The sequence below is a fragment of the Scyliorhinus canicula genome, chromosome 13 (genome assembly GCF_902713615.1).
Source record: "Scyliorhinus canicula chromosome 13, sScyCan1.1, whole genome shotgun sequence".
Lineage (NCBI taxonomy): Eukaryota > Metazoa > Chordata > Chondrichthyes > Carcharhiniformes > Scyliorhinidae > Scyliorhinus > Scyliorhinus canicula.
In genome coordinates, this window is record NC_052158.1 from 119,897,624 (window position 1) to 119,923,531 (window position 25,908).

The window sequence follows — 25,908 nt, forward strand, 5'->3', positions numbered from 1 at the left end:
TATGGCAGATGTTAAGCTAACTGGCCTGTAGTTTCCTGCTTTCTGTCAACCACCCCTTTTGAATAAATACTTGCCAAGTAGTGATCCAATTAATTTCAGGCATACAATTCAACTGTTTCCAAATTAAGCAATTTCAAAAAGGTAACACACATTTTAGAATTAAATTTACATTTCTAATCTGGAATTGAGGCAACATTTTTAATTTTAATATACCCGATTTAAAAGCCAAGTAACCAGTAAGCATCAATTTCATCAACTTACCTGGGTACAACCCTCCTTGCGTCAAAATTATCTGTAGATGAAGACTGTTGGAGAGCTGAAAATCTATTTACTGTGGCTGTGGTTGGCCTGCCTGAATCCACACCTAAGTAACAAACAGGAAATAACTATTTATGCCTACAGTCATCAGTATTAAAGAATTAATACATAGTTTATTTGCACAGTTGGTCACATCCCACTTACGACAAATGCACATTTAGTTTTGAGCACCACACACAAGAAAATATTTGCCTTTTGAGAGCGTAATACAGAGTCACCTAAATATCAGGGCTTAAAGGGTTAATTACAAAGGGAGGTTGCATAAATTTTGCTCTCATCACCTGGAGTTTCAACGTTTATGGTACCTTCTGGGGATTGATCGAATCGAAGTGCTTAAAATGATAAGATTTGAAAGAGGTGGATAGAGAAACTGCCACACCAGTGAAAGTAGCAAGAGGGCCACAATTGTAAAATTGTTAGGCCATTGAGGAGTTAAATCAAGAAATACTTTTTCCCCACACAAGGCATAATAGCAATTTGGAATTCTCTTCCACAAAAAGTAATAATAATCTTTATTATTGTCACAAATAGGCTTACATTAACACTGCAATGAAGTTACTGTGAAAATCCTCTAGTTGCCAAACTATGGGACCTTTTCGGGCGGCTACAGGATTTTCACAGTAACTTCATTGCGGTGATAAGTTGTAGGTAATTGAATTGTTCAAGAGAGAATCAGTAGATCTTTAATTGCTCACGGGATCCTGGGATTTGCATCAAAGGCAGGTAAAGAGGAGACACAAATCAAGCAATAAACAATTTAAACAGTTGAACTGACTTAAGAAATGCACTGCCCCCGAAAACATTACACCACTTTGCAAGGAGTCATGACACTTCTTGTGCAGCATTTGATCTAATATGATATATAATCAATGATATATAGAAGCTGGTAATATGTCTGCAAATTTAAAAAGTGAACAAAACACAATTTATGAAAAACAGTTAAGCAGGAAGTACTGTGACAGGTTCATCAATATGCTCCCTTATCTTTTAAAGTTGTAGTAAATATTTGTGCATTTTAGCTATACCCATTTGTCCTCAATCAACACAAAGCACATTCCTGTAAAGGGACCCTGGATTGGGATGAACCACATATCAAACCAGGGACATTCTCGGCCCAGCCTCAAACCTGACAAATAGAGGTGCCAACCAAGAAAACCCCTTTCAAAATTTCATACTTATGATGTGAGGAAGTAGCTGGCCAAAGGACAAATTGAAGAGATTAGAGTACAGTAAAACAAATCAAAATTAAAATCAGATTGGAAAAAAGAGGGTGTCAGTCAAGAAACGTTTACATTTTACTTTTGTTGCTTTTCATTTCAATCGTTTCCTTTAGTGGGTTATTATTATTAATGGACGGCACAGTGGCAGTGGTTAACACTGCTGTCTCACAGCACCAGGGCAGGGACCTGGGTTCAATTTCGACCTTTGGTGACAGTGTGGAATTTGTATGTTCTCCCGGTGTCTGCGTGGGTTTCCTCTGGATGGTCCAGTTTAGATGCAATTGTATAGGGTATTGGCGAGACCACATCGGAGTATCGTGTCTAATTTTGGTCTCCTTATTTGAGGAGGATGTGGGGACATTGGAGGCAGTTTAGCGGAGGTTTCACCAGATTTATTCCGCGGATGAAAGGATTGATGTAAGAGGAGAGATTAACTTGCTTGGGCTTGCATGCCCCCTGGAGTTAGAAGGATGAGGGGGTCTGATCGAGGTATATAAAATACTAAAAGGGGGGTGGCACGATGGCTCAGTGGTTAGCACTGCTGCTAAGGCGCTGAGGACCTGGGTTCGCTCCTGGCCCCGGGGTTGTATGGAGTTTGCATATTCTGCCCTAGTCTGCACGAGTTCCACCCCCACTACCCAAAGATGTGCAGGTTAGGTGGATTGGCCACGCTAAATTGCCCCTTAATTAGAAAACAAATTGGGTACTCTAAATTTTAAAAATGTTTTTTTAAATAAAATATTAAAAGGGATTGATAAAGTAAACGTAGACCAAATGTTCCCCCTTGTGGGCAATCTAGAACCAGAGGTCCATAAGACATAGGAGCAGAATTAGGTCACTCGGTCCATCAAGTCTGCGTCGCCATTCAATCATGGCTGATATTTTCTCATCCCTATTCTCTTGCTTTCTTCTCACAGCCCCTGATCCCCCTTATTAATCAAGAACCTATCTATCTCGGTCTTAAAGACACTGTGAATTGGCCTCCACAGCTTTCTGCGGCAAAGAGAGCCACAGATTCACCACCCTCTGGCTGAAGAAATTCCTCCTCATCTCTGTTTTAAAGGATCGTCCCTTTAGTCTGAGATGGTATCCTCTGGTTCTAGTTTTGCCTACAAGTGGAAACATCCTTTTCACGTCCACTCTATCCAGGAAACTTGCAAGTTTCAATAAGATCCCCTCTCATCCTTCTAAACTCTTAACAAGTATAGACCAGAGTCCTCAAACGTTCCTCGTACAAGTTCTTCATTCCAAGGATCATTCTTGTGAACCTCCTCTGGACGCTTTCCAAGGCCAGCACATCCTTCCTTAATACGGGACCCAAAACTGCTCACAACACTCCAAATGAGGTCAGACCAGAGCCTTATCCAGCCTCAGAAGTACAACATTGGTCTTGTATTTTAGCCCTCTTGACACGAATGCCAACATTGCAATTGCCTTCTTAACTGCCGCCATGGATATAGGTTGAGAGGCTGTAGATTTAGAACTAAGCTGAGAAGGAACTATTTCTCAGAGGGTGGTGAATTTGTGGGACTCACTGCCTCAGTGCAATGGAATTGTGAGTCATTAATTGCTTTCAAGAGATCGATACATTTCTGATAAAAAGCAGGCTATTTCTGATAAAAAGCAGGCTAAAGGGATAAGCGGGAACAAGCGGGGAGATGGATTTGAGACCGGGACGAGATCAGCCACAGCAGAGCAGGCTTGAAGGGCTGAATTGCCTACTTCTGCTCCTAATTCTTATGTTCCTCCCACAGTCCAAAGATGTGCAGGTTAGGTTGATTGGCCTTGCTAAATTGCCTCTTGGTGTCCAATGGTTCGGTGGGGTCACATGAATAGGACCGGTGATTGGGTTAGGTAGGGTGGTCTTCCGAAGGATCGGTGTTGACTTGATGGGCCGCACTATAGAATTTCTATGTAATATTGGTAACAACTCTATTCTTGATAGTCAACAAGTTTACTTACTGGAGCAGGTTTCCTTGCTGGAACATTAGTGTGCTTTTAACAACGCAAGTTCCCATAAAGAACCGGTCAATAATCTAACCATCATCAAAATAATCAATGGAATCTATTTCTATGCTGGTCCAGCACAACTTGTTATATTATAATCTGAGAGATAATACCTGTGTCATTAGGTTTACTTCCAGATCCACCACTGCTTCCTTTAACCCAGCCACCAAGTCGACCTGCTGGTGCCAGCACTTGATTGTTGTAATCCATGGCCCCTGCCTATTTACAGAAATTAGGAAGAAATTAAAGTTCCTGAATAGATATTACTTATATTTATTACAGTAATGGAGTTAAATATCAACAGGAGAACAATCCCATACCTTGGTAATCTTGCTTAGCCGACTCGTATCAATAGGTCTGCTACTTTTGGCAATTGGCACCGTATTCCAACCTGCTTCGTCAATCCCTTGACTTCCTCGGCCACCTATGGTTATCAGCAGTTTTAAAATTCCAAAATGTTTGATAAACAAAAATTACAAACAATCAAGGCGAGAGTCATGCCAAATCACAGCTGAGACCCAGTTGGAGACAGCCTCTCCACCGTCAGTTGAGAGTTTATTGAGATCAGCAATGTACAACGATGCTGCCCTGGAGTTGCATACTTGTATCACTAGAAGTTATCGGGAATGTCAAAATTTCAATACCATCAAATCTGAAGATCTGTGAATGTTAAACAGTGTAACCAATAGCAGAGACTGCTGATTAATTTAAATATCCAAAGTGTGAGGATCCATAATTATAAAATATGCTGGATAGAAATAGTCAAATTCATATGTATTCCATAAACTAAAAAAAAAAGAGTGGGTGCGAGGGTTCAGTTGCTTGGAAAATTAGGAAGTTAAAGTCAATGGTAGGAGTGTAGGTTAGTGATAACGTCAACAGAAAACAACAGTTCCTGCTGCATCTGCAAGATCACAGGTCCTGGAGGAACAAACATCCACGCCCAAAATGGTCTGCACTCACAAACGCATAAAAAGCACCTACGAATGCGATATCAACTACAATTATATACAGATTATATGAACATTATATTGCACCAATGGCTCATACAAGAGCCTTGAGAGGCTAGGATTCAAAGAATGGAAGGTTTAAAAGAGCAAATCCAGAGCTGTAAACAACTGTAAATAGTTAAAGCTGAATGTTCTTTATTTGAATGCACGAAAAATTTGCAGCAAGAATGAAGATAGCAGTCTGCAACATAGGAGTATGATGTACTAACTATTACAAAAATTTGATTGCAGGGTGACTAGGACTGGGTGCTCAACATTCCAGGATATACATTGTACCAAAAGAACAAGAAGGGGAAAGGTGGTGCGGTAATGTTGTTAGTCAAGCAAGGCTTCAGAGTAGTGCTGAATCTTAATATAAAGGCAGAGGAGAATGATGCAGAATCAGTTTGGGTTGAAATCATGAATGGCAGATAAAGAAAGACAAGGGTGGGAATAGACTATAGACCTCCAAAATACAACCACTCAAGAGGTCAGAGCATAAATGGGAAAATATTAAGGGCATGTTGGCAGGGAACTGCAATTATCATGGGGAGACTTTAATCAACTTAAATAAGGGCAATTATAATGGTATGAGGGAGGAGTTGTGTAAAATTAATTGGGTAAACAAGCCAAGATATAGGTCTGTAGTTGAACAGTGGCAGATATTCAAACAGCTGGTCCATAAGGCTCAGCGGGAGTATATCCCAATCCAAAAGAGGAATTCCACAAGAAAAAGGCAAAATCCTTGGGTAACAAAGGAGGTTGTGGATAATGTTAAATTGAAAAGCAAGATATACAAAGGGGCATGGGATAATGGTAGACCAGAGGACTGGAAGTCTTTAGGATCCAGCAGCAAAATACTAAAAACTTATAAGAAGGGAAAAAATGAATCGCGTGAAAACACCAACAGAAAAACACCAAGAGCTTCCATGGACATAAATTGGAAACGGGCGGTTAAGGTAAATGTGGGATCTCTACTAAACGAGGATGGTGAATTAATACCAGCAAACAAAGTAATGGCGGATTTTTACACTTTTTGCATTGGTCTTCCAGGGCAAATACCCCATGGTATCAGATGGGCCAATTTCAAATAACATGGCAGAACGTCCAAAAATCCCAATGACAAGGGATACAGAGTATTAGAGAAACTCAAGAGACTAAAGACAGACAAGTCGCCAGGACCCAGTGATCTGCACTTTTGGGTTTTAATGGTAGTGGCTACAGTGGACTCATTGGTTGAAATCTCTAAACTCCAGCACGATACCGGAAGATTAGAAAACAGCCGGTGTGACTGTAACTACCTGGTTCAAAAAGGGAGAAAGGCAGAAAACTATGAGCCAGTTAGTTTAACATCTATTATTGGCAAGATGCTGGAGTCAATAATCAAAGAGGAAATAGCTAATTATTTAGGAAAGCTGGATAAAAGCAAACCTAGTCAACATGATTTTATGAAAGGCAAATCATGTTTGCCAAATTTGCTCGAATTCTTTGAGGAGGTAACGGAGAGTAGAAAGAAGGGAGTCTGTAGATGCATGTAGTGTATTTAGATTTCCAGAAAGGATTTTACAAAGTGCGAAGAGGCTGGTGCATTAAGTGAAAGCCAATGGAATTGGAGGAAGTGTTAGCATGAAAACTGGCTGTCACATAAAAACAGAGTTGGGATAAATGGGTCCTTTTCAGAGTGGAAATGTGTAACGAGTCGATCGGCCCGAGGCACACAATTGCTCAGTATTTACATTAATGACCTGGAGAAATAAATAGAATGTAAGGTTTCCAAATTTGCTGATGAAACGAAAATAGGTGGAAGGGCATGTTGTGATGAGGATATTGTGATTCTGCAACAGGAAATAGATTGGATGACGAGGTGAAACCAGGCAAATGGAATTTAATGTGGAGAGTGTGAGGTCATGCACTTTGGTGGGAGAAATCAAAAGACAAATTATCTAAATGGAGAGAGATTGCAGGTATGTGAAGTACAGAGGGATCTAGGTGTTCTGGTGCATGAATCACAAAAAGCTAGCAGGCAGGTCCAACAAGTAGTTGAGGCAGCAAACGGCATTTATTGCAAAGGGGTTGGAGTTTAAAAATAGGAAGTTGCAATTGTACAGGGTGTTTGTTGGTGAGGCCTCACCTGGAATACTACATAGAGTTTTGGTCCCCTTAGCAAACACAGGATATGGTAACATTGGAGTCAGTGCAAAGGAGAGTCACCAGGCTAATTCCTGGGATGAGAGAGCTGTTCTATCCAAAGACATAGCCTGGGTCTGTATTCCTTGGAGTTTAGTACATATAAAATCCTGAGAGGGCTTGGCAGGGTAGTGGGGAGATGTTTTCACTAGTGGGAGAGTCTTCATTAGAAGTATTTAAAGTGGAGGTAGATAAATATCGAGGAATGGCTTTGAGGAAATGGCACAGAAAAAGAGCTGAGGCAAGCATAGATCAGCCTTGATCATATTGACTGGTGAGGCAGGTTTGAAGGGCCTGGTGGCCTACTGCTGCTTCCATTTCTTATGCCCATCGGTGAACTTAAAATTTTCCCGATGAAAGCATGAATGTTTGAATTTTCCTGAAACTGAAGGAATAAAATTCCCAGCTCCAGAACAATGCCTACATATACAGAAGAATATGAAGAAAGATTATAAAATCACCTCATTATTAACTCACCAGTGCTACTGCTACCTGCAGCACCTCGCCTTTTGTCCTGTTTGGATAGAAGCTGCTGCTGTACCCTTAAATGCTGTTGATGTTCTTCTATCTGAGCTTCTCGGTGAATCTGCTCTAATGTCTTGGGTCCCTGGTCGCCTCTTCGAGGCACCCAGTTATTCTGGAAATCAACACATTATTTGAAAATCTGAAATAATCATAATTGTGATCTTTTTATCCCAAAAATAAAATTTCATTGTTCCCCTCAGCTGAAATATCGGTCCAAATCACATCAGAGATTGGAAAAATACAAGTCAACTTCAAAACAAAATTTGTCAGGAATGTTACCATAGCAAATTTTGTAGCTTGTTCATGATTTTTAAATATATATATTTTTATTCTTCTTTTTCACATTTTCTCCTAAATTAACACCCAACAATAAACAACAATCACTCACAAATGCAATGTCAAGCCCAATATCAAAAACAACAATCCCATCCTCCCACCAAACATTAGCCCGCATGTTAACAAACGAATGACACAAAGGAATCAGGAATCACCCAGTCACCATTAACACATACAATCCCCCCCCCAATGTTCGATGTAATTCAATTCTCGAAAGTGCATAATAACGGCCATGAATTGTACAACCCCTCCATTCTTCCCCCCAGTTCAAATTTGACCTTCTCGAGTTAAGAATTCCAGCAGGTCGCCCCCGCCACACCAGGGCACAGAGTGGAGAGGTTGATCTCCACCCTAACAGGATCCGCCTCCGGGCGATCAACAAGGCGAAGTCTACAACATCTGCCTCGGCGCCCATTTCCAGCCCCGGCTGGTCCAACAACCCGAATATGGCCTCCCGAGGGCCGGGGCCAAGTTTCGCGTGCACCACCTTCGGAGATTACCCTAAAAACCTCCTTCCAGTAATTCTCCAGCTTTGGACAGGACCAAAACACGTGAACGTGATTCCCCCCACCCCCCCTCAACATTCACACACACCTTCTACTCCCTGAAGCCGACTCATTCTCGCCCTTGCTAGGTGTGCTCCATATACCACCATCAGCTGTATTAGCCCCAACCTCACACACAAGATGGAGGCGTTCACCCTCCTGAGCACCACACACTAGAACACCTCCGCCATACCCTCTCCCAACGCCTTCTCCTCTGCCAAAATAGCCCCGTAAACCGCCACTTCGAACGCCTTCTCTGCCAAAATAGCCCCGTAAACCGCCAATACTACCCCCTTTTCCAGTCCCCTGTCGTCAGCACCTCCTGCAGCAACGTGGAAGCCGGCTCTACTAGGAAGTTCTGTATCTCCTTTCTGGCAAAGTGTCGAACCTGCATATATCTAAATATTTCCCCCTGCTCCAGCTCATACTTCGTTCCCAGCTCCTTCGTCTGAAAAGCGACCCCCAAAGAAACAAATCTTTTAGTGTCCTAATTCCTTTCTCCTCCCATCTCCAAAAATTTCCATCCTACTCCCCTGGCTCAAATCTATGATTCCCCGGAATCGGCTTTTCCCTTGACCCTGCCCCTAACCCAAAGTGCTGGCGAAACTGCCTCCAAATTCTCAACAAAGTTATTACTACCGGACTCAAGAGTATCTTCCCGGGGCGTCAGAGCGGGGCCGTCGGGAGCGGCGCTGTTGCTAGCGACTTCAATCCCGACCCCCTGCACAAACTCTCCTCCATTCAGACCCATTGGGAGTCAACCCCTCTGACCCATCTCCGTACCTTCTCCACATTCACCACCCAGTAATAATACATCAGGTTCGGAAGATCCAAACTGCCTGCCTTCCTCGCTTTAGTAGCACCTTTCTAATTCTGGCTACCTTCCCTCCCCATATGAACAAGGTAATCATCCCTTTAGCTTTTCAACGATTTTCTTGGAAAATTCAAAACTAGGAACATTAAAAAGGCGACACGTTAACCAGTACTTACCAACATAGTTGTCTTGTGGCTGTAATAGACATATGATACAGCACGATATGCTGGATACACCCAACAGTAATTTCCTGTTGTTCATATTTTAGCAATGCGTAATTAAAGTACTGTGCTTTGTTAAATATTTGGTTACTTCTGACCAAACATTTTTTTTTATTGCCATTAATATCAGCACAGTGGAAAATTTCCATTCCCAAAAATATCAAGTGGCTATGTAAATACACAAAACTAACAAAAGAAAAACCAGGCAATGTGCCTCAATGACTACTGTCTGGTGGCTCTGACTTCAGTCGCAATGAAGTGTTGAGAGAGGTTGGTCATGAAGTGCATCACCTCCATTCTCCCTGAACGCCTTGATCCACTGCAATTTGCATACCGCCGCAACAGGTCCACATTTCCCTGGCCCTACACTCTTCCCTAGAACATCTCGACAACAAGGACTCCTACATCAGATTCCTATTTATTAACTACAGCTCCGCCTTCAACACCATAATCCCAGCCAAGCTCATATCAAAGCTCCAAAACCTAGGACTTGGCTCCTGACTGTGCAACTGGATCCTCAATTTACTAACCCACAGACCATAATCAATAAGAATAAACAACTCCTCCTCCACAACAGTACTCAATACTGGGGCTCCACAATGCTGCGTACTTAGCCCCCTACTATACTCTGTACACACGATTGCGTGGCAAATTTTGGTTTGCTGACGATACGACCCTAGTGGGCTGGATCTCGAATAACGACAAGTCACAATACAGGATAGAGATTGAGAACCTAGTGGAGTGGAGTAGCGACAACAATCTATCTCTCAATGCCAGCAAAACTAAAGAGCTAGTCATTGACTTCAGAAAGCAAAATACAGCACATGCCCCTGTCAGTATCAACGGGGCCAAGGTAGAGATGGTTAACAGCTTCAAATTCTATGGGGTGCACATCACCAAAAATCTGTCCTGGTCGACCCACGTCGACGCTACCACCAAGAAAGCACAACAGCGCCTATACTTCCTCAGGAAACTAAGGAAATTTGGCATGTCCACATTAACTCTACCAACTTTTATAGATACACCATAGAAAGCATCCCATCTGGCTGCATCACAGCCTGGTATGGCACCAGCTCGGTGCAAGAGTGCAGGAAACTTCAGAGAGTCGTGTCCATCACACGAACCTGCCTCCCATCCATTGACTCCATCTACACCTCCCGCTGCCTGGGGAAAGCGGGCAGCATAATCAAAGACCCCTCCCACCTGGCTTACTCACTCTTCCAACTTCTTCCATCGGGCAGGAGATAAAAACGTCTGAGAACACAGACTCAAAAACAGCTTCTTCCCCACTGTTACCATTCTCATAAACGAGCCTCTTATGAACTGACCTCATTGACACTACACCCCTGTATGCTTCACCCGATGCTGTTGTTATCCAGTTACATTGTGTACCCTGTGTTGCCCTATTATGTATTTTCTTTTATTTCCTTTTCAAGTACTTAATGATCCGTTGAGCTGCTCGCAGAAAAATACTTTTCACTGTACCTTGGTACACGTGACAATAAACAAATCCAATCCAATCAAAATCAGACTGTGTAATTTAAAAAAATAATTCAACATTTACACAGATACAAGTCAAGTCCTATCTTAAGTCAATTGAACTCACTTGTCGAAGATCTATCACATCCTGCACCATAAAGCGAATCCGAGAAGATGTTTTCCTTTCTTTAATAATTTTTTCCATCTGGTTAAAATACTGATCCATCCTAGGCTAAAGGCAAGATACAAGGAGTGAATGTTATATATTTAAAAGAGAAATCAAGTATATCAACACCTGGTTATTATTGTATAAGAGTACTTTTGGGAGTTTTTTGTAAAACTTACTTTGGCTTTTTCAAAATCCAAGTCTTTGCCTATTGTAGTTAATAACCTACATAGGCACTCAAGTGATTCTGCATCATGGTTCTTTAGCAGCTTGACTATACAGTCGTGCATAATTGGCTCGGTTAACATTTTCAGTTTGAAGAGTTCGCCAATGAATTTGATATTGCCTAGTGATCGCCGTCTAGCTTTGTCCCTCGCGTCCTTTAGCTCTTCTTGGAGACGGGTTTTCTCCTCAGACTGGAATGAACAGAATGCAAGCAGTACAGAATTAATGCAAAATCCTAACTCTGTGCCATTTAAGTTCAGTAATGGAGACATTTCAACATGACAAACTTTTGCCGAATGAGATACTGAATAAATTTCATTGCCTACGAAATCGTACCCAGTGAGAGCCAGTATTTTGGTTGGGTGAAAGAATCAAAAGAGGCAGACCTGTTGGATTCCATAGACCATAGTTCAATATTTTTACCAGCACAAGGAACAATTTCAAAAGCATTTTTTTTAATAAAAGGAAAAGACTTGCTGTTATTAATATTTTACATCAGGAAGAAAATGTGGAATCAATAAGTTTGCTAGTCTGGTTTTACATAAATGTTGGAACAGAAAATTACATCCACGCCTGCGTTATCAAAAATAGGAGATTTTAAAAAGGATTGGCCTTGAAAGAAACCAACAATGGTGTACTTAATGATATCAAATGAATTGGTAAATATTAGTTTAATTGAAATAATATATGATGCAGAAGCATGGGTAGCAGATGCTGAAATATGAACCGATGGTACCAACATTTCAAAGTTAATTTCAACTAAATTTTGAAAAGACTACATTTGAGTTAAATAATTTTAAATATAAAATAGCATAAACTGAAGTTACAAAACACAAGGTAATAATTGCTTATGCAAAATAATGTTATGAAATATACACTGAATAATTTAATTCAAATTCTTTTAGTGGGAATGGGAAGAAAATACATTATGTCCTTTTAAAAAATTTGTCCTTGGATATGTGGGCGTCACTGGCTGGGCCAGCATTTGTTGCCCATCCCTAATTGCCCATGGACTGAGTGGCTTGCTAGGCCATTTCCTTGGTGGGGAAATTAAGAGTCAACCACATCGCTGTGAGAGTCTGGAGTCACATGCAAGTCAGACCGGGCAAGGGCAGCAATTTCCTTCCCTGAAGAACATTAGTAAATGAGATGGATTTTTTACAACAATCGGCAATAGTTTCATGGTCATCATTTGGCTTATAATTCCAGATATTAATTGAGTTCAAATGTCACCATCTGTCATGGTGGGATTCAAACCCAGGACCCCAGAGCATTACCCTGGGTCTCTGGATTACTAATCCAATGACAATACCACTAACGTCGCCGCCTCCCCTGTGTAAAGCTAAAGGAGCACAATTTTGGAGAGATCTTCACTTATAAATAGAAACGACAAACAGCTACAACGTTTGAAACAGAACCAGGCAATATTCAAGCAGAGTTTAAAAACATAGAAACAGGTCTTTTGTCCTATCTGGCCATGACCTCTTGCTCCACCCAAGTTCCCTCCCATCCTACTTCATTCTAATCCCAAATTCCCTCCCATCCTACTTCATTCTAATCCCATCACCCCAAATCCTTCTCTTGCCCCTTCAATTGTACTTGTCCAGCTTCCCTTTAAAAATCATCTATGTTAAGTCACTCCAACTTCTCCACACACTCCTGAATTCCCTCCTGGATATCAGTGACTAACTCCTCTTGGCTGAGCTTTAGACTCATTAACAAGTGTAAATATTTTCTCTATGCCTAAACTACCAGTCATCTCGATAATTTTAATGAGCTCTATTTTGGGTCACCCTCCAGTCTTTTTAGATGAAAAAGAAATGATCCAATCTATTCAGTCTTTCCTGATAGCTAATTGTAAATTCTGTTCGACCCACAAGGTGCTGGATGAGGTTGCTGGATAGGCTGGAGAAGCTGGGACTGTTCTTCTCAACAGATAACGGTGAAGGACAGATTTGACAGAGGTGCTTATATAGAGACCATTATAAATAAACTACCTCCAGTGGTTGATGTGACACTAACAAGGAGGACCAGTAAGATGACAAAACAAAAGAAAAAAAATCAGAAGGAACATGATTCTTAACTATTTGTCGATAGGTGAATCTGTCTATATCTTAAAGCATGCTGTCGTAGTGCTGAAAGAAAGATGGAACACAATCATTGCCTGGGCCAGGTTAGGATATTCATGCAAATTGAAGGCAAGCTGTTGCAAAGTAGTCATGATGGCCCACTCCAGGATGATTGGCAATGACAGCAGTCATCAGTAAATAACCAAAAAAAAGTTTTTTCACAACTACCTGATATCTCAAATGCTTTATAGCCAAAGTACTTTTTTTTTTTTAAAAAGTGCACTCACTGCACGCAAGGTAGGAAACATGGTGCCAATGCATTCGCAGCAAACTCCCACAAATATGATGCCATCACCAAACAAATCTCCCCTCACCATCTCAGCATTTTGAAGGAACAGTCTGCTCCATGACACCCTGGTGCACTCCTCGATCGCCCAAATGCCTTATCCCTTCTCATGGCACCTTCCCATGCAATCACAGGGGCACCTACTCCTTCCTTTACCTCTTGCCTCCTCACTGTCCAAGGCCCCAAACACACTTTCCAGGTGAAGCAATATTTCACTTGCGCTTCTTTCAATCTACTGCATTTGCTGTTCCTAATGCAGTCTCCTCCCCATTGAAGGACTAAAACGCAGACTGCATAATCGCTTAGCATAACACCTCAGTCCGCAAACATGACTGATTTTCCTGTCGCTTGCCATTTCAATCTTACACACGTCTGTCCTTGGCTTGTCACAATGTTTCCAATGCAAACAGGAGGAACAGCAACTCATCTTTGATTAGGCACTACAGCCTTCTGGATGTAACATCGAGATCAATAAATTTAGACCGCGAGTCCTTGTCCACCATTTTGACTTTTTCCATTCTCTTCCCTCACCCCGCCCTAGCCCCACCCCCAAGTGCCAGTCAAAAGCTGGTTCTTATGTTTGGCAGCACGGTAGCACAGTGGGTAGCACTGTTGCTTCACAGCATCAGGATCACAGGTTCGATTCCTGGCTTGGGTCACGTGTGTGGAGTCTGCACGTTCTCCCAGTGCCTGCGTGGGTTTTCTCCGTTTTCCTCCCACAAGTCCCGAAAGACATGCTGTTAGGTAATTTGGATATTCTGAATTCTCCCTCAGTAAACCCGACCAGGCACCGGAATGTGGCGTTGAGGCGATTTACACAGCAACCTCATTGCAGTGTTAATGTAAGCCTACTGTGATAATAAAGATCATTATTATTTTGGTTTCAGAAAACACAGCCTTGTTCTGCCATTAACACATTTTGCTATCCGACCTTTATGCCACTAATTCCTTTAACACTATCATAGCCATTCTCTTTCCCTCGTGTCCCTGACATCTTTGTCAATTTATCTACTGACCCCCCCCCCCCCCCCCCCCCCATCCCTTCTATTTTGCTGCACTCCTTCCCTGACTTCTACCTCTGTTCAGCATTGACGAGTCAGACGGACTCGAATAGGTTTCTCACCACAGATGTGGTCAGACCTGCTGGGTTTTTCCAACATTTTCTTTTTCTCCCACAAACAGCAATGTGATAATGGTCAGATAATCTGTACATGTGATGTTGATAGAGGTAAAAATATTGGTCAGGACATGCCCCATAATCAGTTTTTTAGAGCCACGTGTTATCTTTTACATCCACCCAAGCCAGTAGATGGGACCTTGGTTTAATATCTCTTCCGAAAGTACAGTGCATTTTTAATTACTGTATGTTTTAATTTTGATTACATATTTACAGTGAAGAAGGAGGCCATTTGGCCCATCGAGTCTGCACCGGCTCCTGGAAAGAGCACCCGACCCAAGGTTAACACCTCCACCCTATCCCCATAACCCAGTAACCCCACCCAACACGAAGGGCAATTTTGGACACTAAGGGCAATTTATCATGGCCAATCCACCTAACCTGCACATCTTTGGACTGTGGGAGGAAACCGGAGCACCCGGAGGAAACCCACGCACACACGGGGAGGATGTGCAGACTCCGCACAGACAGTGACCCAAGCCGGAATCGAACCTGGGACCCTGGAGCTGTGAAGCGATTGTGCTATCCACAATGCTACCGTGCTGCCCTTTGAATGATCTGCCCACAATGCTACCGTGCTGCCCATGCTACCCAATCAAGGCATTGTCAACCTTGATTTTTAAACTCACTTTTGTTTTAGCGTAGAGTGCTTTATGGATGAATGCTCATCTGCCACAAATCTTTAAGATTCTTCAAGAAAAGTAAAAATGAAGTGAAAGCCAAAGGAAGCATAGCAGTGAATAAAATGCTGAAGAATAATGGGTGTAAATTCATAAAACAAAGAAGATGGGAATTGTCACCCATCTTTTATCACTGGTTAACAAGTGGTCATAGAACTTGTTGACCATTTCAATGAATTTGGGTGCACACCAATTACCACGGGTAATTTTTCACATTCTCGACTGATTGCGTCAGCTCAAGATACATTTTCGAGGAGTTGTTAGGACTATTAGGAACATACAGTTGTGCATTTACCCTTTCTGAACATCTACAACTTAAGCAATCTTCGGACTACTGGAGGTACCATCCTGACTACTGGATAGATCGAATATCTCTCTCCTCTGAGTCAAGGATGGCTTGCTTTCAAACCAAAAATGAGCTCTCAGGTGACTGATGAGTCAAGATGATCAACCGTCTGTAGAGAAGTTGTGACAGAGCACGTTCTGTGCCAGGTCGAAGCTCTTGCTCTTTGCAGCCCCGCTCTCAAGTCTCGCTCTTTGCAGCCCCACTCTCGTAAACATTCCCCAAAGTGACCTTCAATGCAGAATCGTCAAGCAGAAACTGGTAGCGATGTTCCGCACGCATAAGGACGGCCTCAACCTGGATCTCGGGTTCTTGTCACATTACATGTCACCCCCACCAGACTGCCTGGTTTGCAGAATCCTACGAACTGTCTTGGCTTGAGACAATTCACACCTCAATTACTTGTGATTACCCCGCACTCCACTCATTGTTTGCACCTGTAAAGACTCATTTATGCCCATAAAGACTTGTTTGTACCCGTAAAGACTTAATTATCTCGCAATAGTGTCTCTGCCTATATATGCTGTGTTTGTGAACCAGCCCCCATTTCACCCGATGAAGGAACAACACTCCGAAAGCTTGTGATTTCAAATAAACCTGCTGGACTTTAACCTGGTGTTGTGAGACTTCTTACTGTGCCCACCCAAGTCCAGTGCCAGCATCTCCAAATCATGGCTCCTCGCTGAGGTCTCACTCTTCATAGATTGAAGAGTTCACGAGACATTGACTAAGTTGTCGCTGTCGGCTTTGTAATCGCAGGACGCCCATTAGGAATTTAAAATGTGTACTATAAAAACACAGAAAATAGGACCAGGAGGAAGCCATTCAGCCCTTATGATTATGGCAGGGGCATCATGGTGGTGCAGTGGTTAGCTCTGCTGCCTCACGGCACAGAGGTCCCAGGTTCGATCATGGCTCTGGGTTACTTTCTGTAGAGTCTGCGTGGGTTTCGCCCACCCAACCCAAAAATGTGCAGGGTAGGTGGATTGGGCACGCTAAATTGCCCCTTTAAAAAAATTGGATAACATTTATTTATTTTAAAAAATGATTATGGCAGATCATTCAACTCAATAGCCTGATCCCACCTTCCCCTCATATCCTTTGATCCCTTTCACCCCCAAATGCTATATCCAACTGCTTCTTGAAAACACGGTATTTTGGCCTCAACTGTTCTTTGTGGTAGCAAGTTCCACAGGCTGACCACTCTCTGGGTGATGGAATTTCTCCTCATCTCAGTTCTGAATGGTCTACCCCATATCCTCAGACTTGTACTCAGACTGTGACCCCTGGTTCTAGACACACCCACCATCAGGAACATCCAGTCCTGTTAGAATTTTGGATATTTCTAGATGATGGCACTTCATTCTTCTGAACTCCAATCCTAACCAACTCAGCCTCTCCACAAGTCAGCCTTGTCAATCAGTCTGGTAAACCGTTTCTGCACTCCCTCTATATAACAACAGCAGCGAGACATCCCTGTTCCTGTACTCTAATCCTCTCGCTATGAACACCAACATACCATTTGCCTTCTTTGCTGCCCGCTGCACCTGCATGCTTTGATTAATGTGGATTAAAACTTTATATTAACTTTAGTGTGATTATGCAGAGTTAAGTAAGAATCAAAAGTGAAGACAAAAGATGTGTTTCTGCAAGTTGAAAAAGATCTGGCTGAGATCAATTGGAAACAAAGTCTTGCAGGTAAAGAGGAGGAATTTCAAAGAGTTCAGATCGACCAAACATATTCCTGAGGAGCAGAGGAAGGCACCCAAAGCTAGAGCTTCCTGATTAAAGGTATCAAGATTAAAAATATACAGCTAAAATGTCACGTGTATAATACATAAGCAGAATGCAGAAAATGCAGAGAACAGGACATAAACAAACAGACAATGCATGAGAAAATATTAGTAGGCAATGGAAGCACTAAAGTGCAAGGTAACAAATGAAAGATGGTGCTGATTACGGATCAAATAGGAAATCTTGCGGGTGCAGAAGGCATGGTTGGCGTATTAGATCAGTACTTTGCACCGGTCTACAGTGAAGAGCATGCGCTAATGTCACCGTAGAGAGGGGAGAGAAATTGGATAAGAGAATTGAGGACACATTAAATCGTTGGGCTGCACCAGAGGTTGTTGTTGGAAGTACCAGTGGAAATAGCAGAGCCTCTGGCCACAATATTGCAATCCTCCTGGGATATGGGCTGGTGCTAGAAGATTGGAGGATTGCAAACGTTACATCTCGATTCAAAAGACAAAGTGAAATAAGCCCACTACCTACCAGCCAATCAGCATAACTTTGCATGTAGGGAAACATAGAACAGTACAGCACAGAACAGGCCCTTCGGCCCTCAATGTTGTGCCGAGCAATGATCACCCTACTCAAGTCAACGTATCCACCCTATACCAGTAACCCAACAACCTCCCCCCCCCCCCCCCCCCCCCCCCCCCCACTAACCTTATTTTTTAGGACACTAAGGGCAATTTAGCATAGCCAATCCACCTAACCCGCACATCTTTGGACTGTGGGAGGAAACCCACGCACACACGGGGAGGACGTGCAGACTCCACACAGACAGTGACCCAGCCGGGAATCGAACCTGGAACCCTGGAGCTGTGAAGCATTTATGCTAACCACCATGCTACCGTGCTGCCCACGACCTTTAAAGATTTTTCAGGTTTCCCAGAAAACGGGCGTTAACAGCCAGCACAACTGTTAAAAGAAACATATTGCCTGACAAATTTTGATTTTTCTTTTAAGAAATTAGGACCATTCCTCTTTTTGACATAAGACAATTTCAGCATGGAGATGACAAAAATCAAATGTAGTAAATCAGTGAGTAGGACATGGGCAGACAAAACTTTTATGAACAGAATAAAGTGAAGCATTTTGGAAGGAAGACTGAGGGGAGGCAATAAGAAATAAACAATACTTATAGAAGGAACAGGAACAGAGACACCTGCCGTTTTATATATCAATGCAAAAGCAAGGAGAAGGACTCTGGTTCGATCCCGGCCCCGGGTCAATGTCCGTATGGAGCTTGCACATTCTCCCTATGTCAGCGTGGGTCTCACAACCCAAAGCGTGTGCAGAATAGGTGGATTGGCAACGCTAAAATTTCCCCTTAAAAATCGGAAAAATAAAAAATCGACTTTGAATTTGTTGGAGGAGTTCAGCTGTTCTCGTCTTTCGGTTTCTCCATCCCAAATGACCACTGTAGCTTTGTGGTTGTTGCCATCTTCAGCTTCAGATGGATTTAGCCTAACACAAAGCAGCTCAACAAGTCCGGATATCTTGTAGGGATGTCCATTTGCTGCCCACACACAAATGCTCAATCTCATTCAGGGCGTTACCATCGAGAGAGTTCCACGTCTTTTTGCGCATGTCCTTGAAGATGGTATTCCTAATACCAAGCTTGATTACTGTTGCAGAGGGTGGCAGACTTTCACTGTGCTCTGTTGAATATGTTTGCTGACCAATCGTACTGTCCACTCCTTGTCAGTTGCCATCGAACCTAGCATGGATGTCTTCGCTCAGTAGCTTGATATCATAGCTGGGTGCCTCATCCAACATGTTCTGCAATTGGTATTAGAAATCATCTTTATCCTCCCTCTGAGTGTCTGGTTGCTCTTGATGTGTTCAAACTCTCAGGATGGTGACTTTGGAAAGCCTTGTGTGGCGTCTAGCAGCGATGATGTGATGATTTGCTGGCTTTCACCTTGGTTTTCATCTAACGCACAGTTGTGCTGAGCAAGTGTTGAGGGGAACTCTATTCTCTACTCTGCTTGCCCAGAGTACGGGATCGTCATTCCGGCACTGCTGATTCATCCTTCAGCTGTCCACCATATACCAAGTCAATAGGTTCACATCTCTTGCATAACCTGGGACATCGTTCCACACCGGGAGAGTGCTTGGACATTCCCAAACAGGAAGAGTAAAGCCCAACCCTAGTTCCATGTTTGGGTTTGATGACAACACTGCACCTCAGCAGATGAACATTAACACGAGAGAAATTGCCATATCAGAGGCCCAAAGAGCTATCAAGAGCCTAAAGAACAACACCTGGGATCAACCTGTTGGAAGTGTGGCTAGAAAGCCCTCACAACTGAGCTTGTGGACCAGTTCAATGAGATCTAAACTGCCCTAGATGACTGGAGGAGAAGAGTAATCAGCAAGATGCCAAACGGAGAACTCAGCGACTACAACAACCAGAGGGGCATAATGCTGCTGGAAGAACCTGGCACAGTCTTCAGCACGCTGCCCTCAGCAGATTGAAAGCACAAGTCGATGGTACCCTTCATGAAGGATGAGCAGGTTTTGGAGTGACAGATCATGCAACGAACAGAGCTTTAACACTCAGGAACATCAAAGCAGAGTCTAGTGTATCGAACGCACTTACCAACTTGATTGATTTCAAGAAGGATCGCGATAGCATCAATCAGCAGTCACTCTAGTACATCACGGGACAGTACAGCATCTGGAGTGATCTATTAAAAACCGGATACCCTGACTCGAAGTGTTGCATTAAGGCCAGCACAAACACCAAGGACTCCTTCAATATCATCACAGGACTACTGGAAGGCTGCACCCTCTCCTCATTCCTTTGCCTCTTCGTTACATATTTCATCATGAGGGCGGCAATGGTGGATGCAAACTTTGACGACCACCAGTTGACAGACCTGGATGTCACAGGACACCACATCACTAGCTGAAGACTCGCACGCATTCCAAGACACAACCAACCATCTTGAGTGGTAATGCCAAGGTTGGTCTAGGCATCAGCTGTGAGAAGACCAAGATAATCACAACTGGAGTGTAACAAGGCCCGTTTATCAGCATTGGACAGCAGAAGACAGAGTGTCAACCACTTTCCCTACCTGGGAAGCAACATCTCCAGGGAGGGCGATGGAGAGGTTGACATTCACACACAACATTCAGTAAAGCAGCATCGATCTTTCACTGTGTGGGCAATCCAACACCATTTTTGTTTTGATAAACAACCGTGAGGTATTTTTTTGGCATTGTAAAACACGGGAAAACAAAAGGACTGTACAGTAAACAAAGTACACAGTGCAATTGCCCTAACCCATCCTACCCAGATCTGCCTAATTGACCCCCTATACTACATTCTCTCTCTCTTTCTTCTTCCCCCCCCCCCCCGGGCTGATGATTAATTCTCCGTGAGGAAGTCAATGAATGACGAACCCAAACAACAACCCTCTCAAGGCGAACTTTATTTTTTCCAAGCCCAGGAAACTCGCCATGTCTGACAGCCAGGCTTCCGTCTTTGGGGGCTTTGACCCCCTCCAAGCTAGAAGTATCCGTCTCCGGGCTACCAGGGAAGCAAAGGCCAAAACGTCGGCCTCTTTCTCCCCCCCGGACTTCCGGGGTCTCTGAAACCCCAAAAATCTCCACCTACGGACCATTGCCACCCTTATGTTCAATACTCTAGACATAACATCCTCGAACCCCTGCCAGTATCTCCTAAGTTTTGGACACGCCTAAACCATGTGGACATGGTCTGCCGGTCCTCTCAAGACACTTTACACACCTGTCCTCTACACCGAAGAATCTGCTCAACCGGGACACTGTCATGTGGGCCCGGTGGACAACCTTAAACTAAATCAGGCTGAGCCTGGTGCATGTTGCAGTCCGATTAACCCTGCTCAGCGCGTCCGCCCACAGGCCTTCCCCAATAATCTCCCCTCCCAACGCCTCCTCCCATTTATGCCTCATCTCCGCAGCCTGCGTCTCCTCCGCCCCCATGAGCTCCTTGTAAATATGAGAGATACTTCCCTCCCCCACCCATCCTCTAGACACGACCCCATCTTGGATCCCCCTTAGTGGCAAAAGTGGAAAAGATGGCACCTGCCTGCGTAGAAAGTCCTGCACCTGAATATACCGGAATTTATCCCCCCTCGTCAACCCTAACTTGTCCTCCAGCGCCCTTAAGCCAGGGAAGCTCCCTTCCAAGAACAAATCTCCCATCCGCTCAATCCCCAACCTCCGCCAAACCAGATAGCTCCCGTCCAACCTCCCCGGCGCAAACCGGTAGTTGGCACATATTGGGTACCAGACCAATGCTCCCGTTACTCCCACATGCCTCCTCCACTGTCCCCAGATCCGAAGGGCACCACCACTACAGGACTGGTGGAGAAGCGCGCCGGCGGGAACGGCAGAGGTGCCATCACCAACACCCCCAGACATGAGGCTGCTTCCATCTGCTCCCAAGTCAACCCCCACCCCCTTCCTTATCATGGCTATGTTAGCCACCCAATAGTAGTCGCTGAAATTCGGCAGTGCAAGCCCCCCCCCCCCGTCACCATGATTCCGCCATCGGGTCCGAAACATACAAAAGCAGGTAATCTGCATACAATGAAACCCTATGCTCCCCCCCCCCAGCCCCTCCCAACCCCCAGAGCAATTGCCAGCGGCTCTATAGCTAGCGCAAACACCAGTGGGGAGAGGGGTCCCATGGTGCAGTCCGAAATAGTCGGAAGTCGTCCTGGTCGTCTTCACACTCGCCTCCGGGGCCTGATATAACAGCCTGACCCAGTCGATGAAACCCACCCCAAATCCAAACCGTCCCAGCACCTCCCATAAGTAGTCCCACTCTACTCAAATGCCTTCTCCGCATCCATAGCCACCACTACCTCCACCTCCTTTCCCTCCGGGGGCATCATGATCACGTTGAGCAATCTTCTTGTATTCGCCCCCAGTTGCCTGCCTTGAACAAACCCTGTTTGGTCCTCCCTAATAACTCGGCACACAATCCTCAATCCTAGTGGCCAAAAGCTTTGCCAGCAGTTTGGCATCCACATTAAGGGAGATCGGCCTACAAGACCCACATGACTCCGGGTTCTTGTCCCGTTTTAAAATCAAGGAGATGGTAGCCTGCGACATCGTCTGGGGAAGAACCCCTCTGTCCCTTGCCTCATTAAAAACCTTGACCAGCAGCGGCCCCAATATCCCGGAGAACTTTTTGTAAAATTCTACCAGGTAACCATCCGGCCCCAGGGCTTTACCTGACTGCATGGCCCTTTAAGCCCTCTAATCTCCTCAACTCTGACCTAGGCGCCCAGCCCTTCTACTAGCTCCCTGCCCACTTTTGGGAATGTCCGGCCATCGAAGCGCCTCATCCCCTCCGGTCCCGCGGGGGGCTACGAGCTAAGTTTGCAATAAAAGTCCTTGAAGCCCTGTTCACACCCACCGCATCCCCTAGCAAGTTACCGCCTCCATCCACCACTTTACCTATTGCCCTAGGCGCCTCCCTCTTTCTGAGCTGCTGAGCCAGCATCCTGCTGGCTTTCTCTCCATGCTCATATCGCACCCCTCGCCTTTGAGCTGCTCAACTGTCTTGCCCATGGATACCACCCTAAACTCCGCCTGCAGCCTCCTCCGTTCCCTCAAGAGCTCCGCACTCAGGGTCCCCGCATACCTCCTGTCAATCTGCAGAATCTCCGCTAACAGTCGGTCAGTTTCTGCCCTGTCTGTCTTGTCCCTGTGAGCCCGGATTGTAATCAGCTCCCCTCTTACCACTGCCTTGAGATCCTCCCACACCACCACTGCTGAGACTTCCCCATATCATTGACCTGCAGGTAGTTTTGTATACACTTCCTCACCCTCTCGCACACCCCTTCATCCGCCAGCAGTCCCACATCCAGCCTCCACTGCGGGCGCTGGAAGCTCTCTTCACACCTGTAGCTCAAGCCAATGCGGGGCATGGTCGGAAATGGTGATTGCCGAATACTGCGCATCCACCACCCCCGTCAGCAGATCACTACTCGGTATTTTTTTAAAAAATCAATCCGGGAGTAGACCCTATGAATGTGCGATAAGGAGGAGAACTCCTTCCCTGTCGGCCTACTAAACCTCCACGGACTCCCCCCTCCCCCCCCCCCCCCCCCCCCCACACACACACTCCATCTGCTTCATGAACTCCCTCAGCTCTTTTCCCATTGCTGACTCTGCCCGTTCTTAAGCACGACCGGTCCAGGCCTGGATCCATAACTGTATTGGAATCCCCTCCCATAACTAGCTTGTGGGAATCCTGGTCAGGTATCTTCCCCAGCACCCTCTATGAAATCCGCATCATACCAGTTTGGCGCATACATGTTGACCAAGACCACCTTCCTCCCTTCCGCTAACCATAATGTAGCGACCTCCCCCATCCGAAATAATATTCCCCACCTCAAACTGCACCTGCTTGTTCTCCAGAATCACGACTCCCCTGGTCTTAGCGTCTAGCCCCGAGTGGAATACCTGACTAACCCAGCTCTTCCTCAACCCGATCTGGTCCACTACCTTCAGGTGCGCCTCCTGCAACATTATCATGTCTGCCTTTAAAGCCTCAAGATGCGCGAACACTTGAGGGCTAAATGGGATGGTGAAGAGGGCTAATGTTCCACGTAACCAGCCTGGTTGGGGGGCTCTGTGCCAGTCTGACATGCAACGAGAAAGTTGGACATCTTTCACGAGCACTGCGCATGTAAGATCCTGGGCCCTTCAGTTGGTGCACCCTCCGTTCCATTTCGCAGCATCTCGGTGAACACACGGAGAAGATTGTTCCTTGGGATGGTATAGAGGGAGTTTTACTCTAAATCTCACATGGAGAAACAGCATCACCAACAAGAAAGTGCTACATTGGACTGGTCAGAGCCACCTGCGGGGCATCATAGCAGAGACAAAGATGTTCTTTGCAGGACACGCCCTTAGCCTCTCGGATGTACACAACACTGGAGTGGCAATAGAGTGGATGCCACCAAGCAGAAGACTAAGGCGGGGCCTGCCAAAGACAACCTGGTGAAATACATTTAAGGAGGACCTTCAAGAGACCACTACCACCTGGGCTGGAGCAAAAGACATTGCAACAGACTGGACTGGAGTCTTACTGCCCATATTTCCTCATATCCCAAGCGGGACTGTCTAAAAGGACAAACTACTTAATCGAGTGGAGGAGGGGTTCATATCCAAAGGACAAATTTAAGATAATTGCCGAAAGAGCCAGAGGCATGATCATTTCCTTTTTTGCAGCTTATGATCTCCAAGGGTGAAGGAACTAGCTGGAAAAGTAGTTTTCAAGAGGGAATTGGACATATGCTGCAGAAGAAAAATAGTACAATGCACTGGAAAAAGCGCAGGGGAAAGAGACTAACTGGATAGCTCTTTCAAAGAGCTGGCACTGACATTGGGCCAAATGGCATCCTTCTGTACTGCAAGATTGTACATGCTGCTGGAGTCCTCATGTTTGCATCTTTGCGATCCAAGGTAGGAAAAGTTTGTCAACACCAGTCTGCTATGCCATTAGAAATTGAGGTTATGAATTTACAGTAAATATTCTACATTTAAATATTTATTTTAAAATCTGAAATCTAAAGAATTACACAAGTGTTAAGTGCAAGAATGAAAATGTGGTGCTGAATATTTTACTTTCCCCTTAAACGAATTACCGACTTCATGCAGACTCACAACATTACAACCCTGGGAGAGATTAACTCATTAGGCAGTTAAAGCTTGAAACTCAATAAATAAAAAATTACACAGTAATTACTTATTATCTCCACGTTTGAAGTGACAAACCATTGTCTGTGCCATTTGGAGCAAACATATACTTAATTATATTATTTTGTTCGACAAACACTTAATAAAAATGTATATTATCCTATTAAACAATATTATACTATACTTTGCACAAAAATTTTCACCTACCTTTCCATATTGCAGGCACTTTGAAAACAGACTTCAAAATCAATTATACACCCCTCCCCCTCTAATTTAAATGCCGTTCACATTTTGCTGTATATATGCTGTACTGGGCAGATTCAGGCAAATTATCCTGGGTCCGATGACTCATGATTGAAGTTTTTTTTAAGTCTACTGTTACCAGACAATGGTGTTGTTGGTAGGGCCAGAATTTATTGTCCATTCCCTACTGCCCTCAAACAGTTGGCGGTAACAACAGAGTAGCTTGCGAGACCATTTTAGAAGACAGTCAAAAGTCAATCAAGTTGCTGTGGCTCTGAAATCACATTCAGTCTGGGCTATAAGGAAGGGAGGTTTCCTTCCCTAAATAGCATTAGTGGACCAGTTAGCTTTTTAAAACTATCTGATTCCTTCATGGTCATTAGCCTTTTATACATCTCTGGATTATTCAAAAAAGTCTATAGATTTCTAGCACAGTAACATAAACACTATTACTGAACCTGCCAATATGTGGAAAAGGGACAGAGTAACTTTGTTATATTAGGAGAAACTATTTATTCAGTTA

General features: G+C 44.2%; 1 protein-coding gene across 11 annotated transcripts in view; it reads right to left on the reverse strand.

The window, feature by feature from the left end:
- The window catches only part of eif4g1a (eukaryotic translation initiation factor 4 gamma, 1a), a 149,568-nt gene that overhangs the window by 22,748 nt on the left and 100,912 nt on the right, over positions 1 to 25,908 (reverse strand). For all 11 annotated transcript variants that reach the window (XM_038815991.1, XM_038816001.1, XM_038815994.1 and 8 more), the window contains 6 exons: positions 10,987 to 11,223; positions 10,769 to 10,873; positions 7,199 to 7,358; positions 3,866 to 3,969; positions 3,659 to 3,764; positions 262 to 364 (listed from right to left, as the gene is read on the reverse strand). In XM_038815991.1, coding sequence (XP_038671919.1) covers positions 262 to 364; positions 3,659 to 3,764; positions 3,866 to 3,969; positions 7,199 to 7,358; positions 10,769 to 10,873; positions 10,987 to 11,223 — 815 coding nt within the window. The remainder of the gene's footprint in view (positions 1 to 261; positions 365 to 3,658; positions 3,765 to 3,865; positions 3,970 to 7,198; positions 7,359 to 10,768; positions 10,874 to 10,986; positions 11,224 to 25,908) is intronic.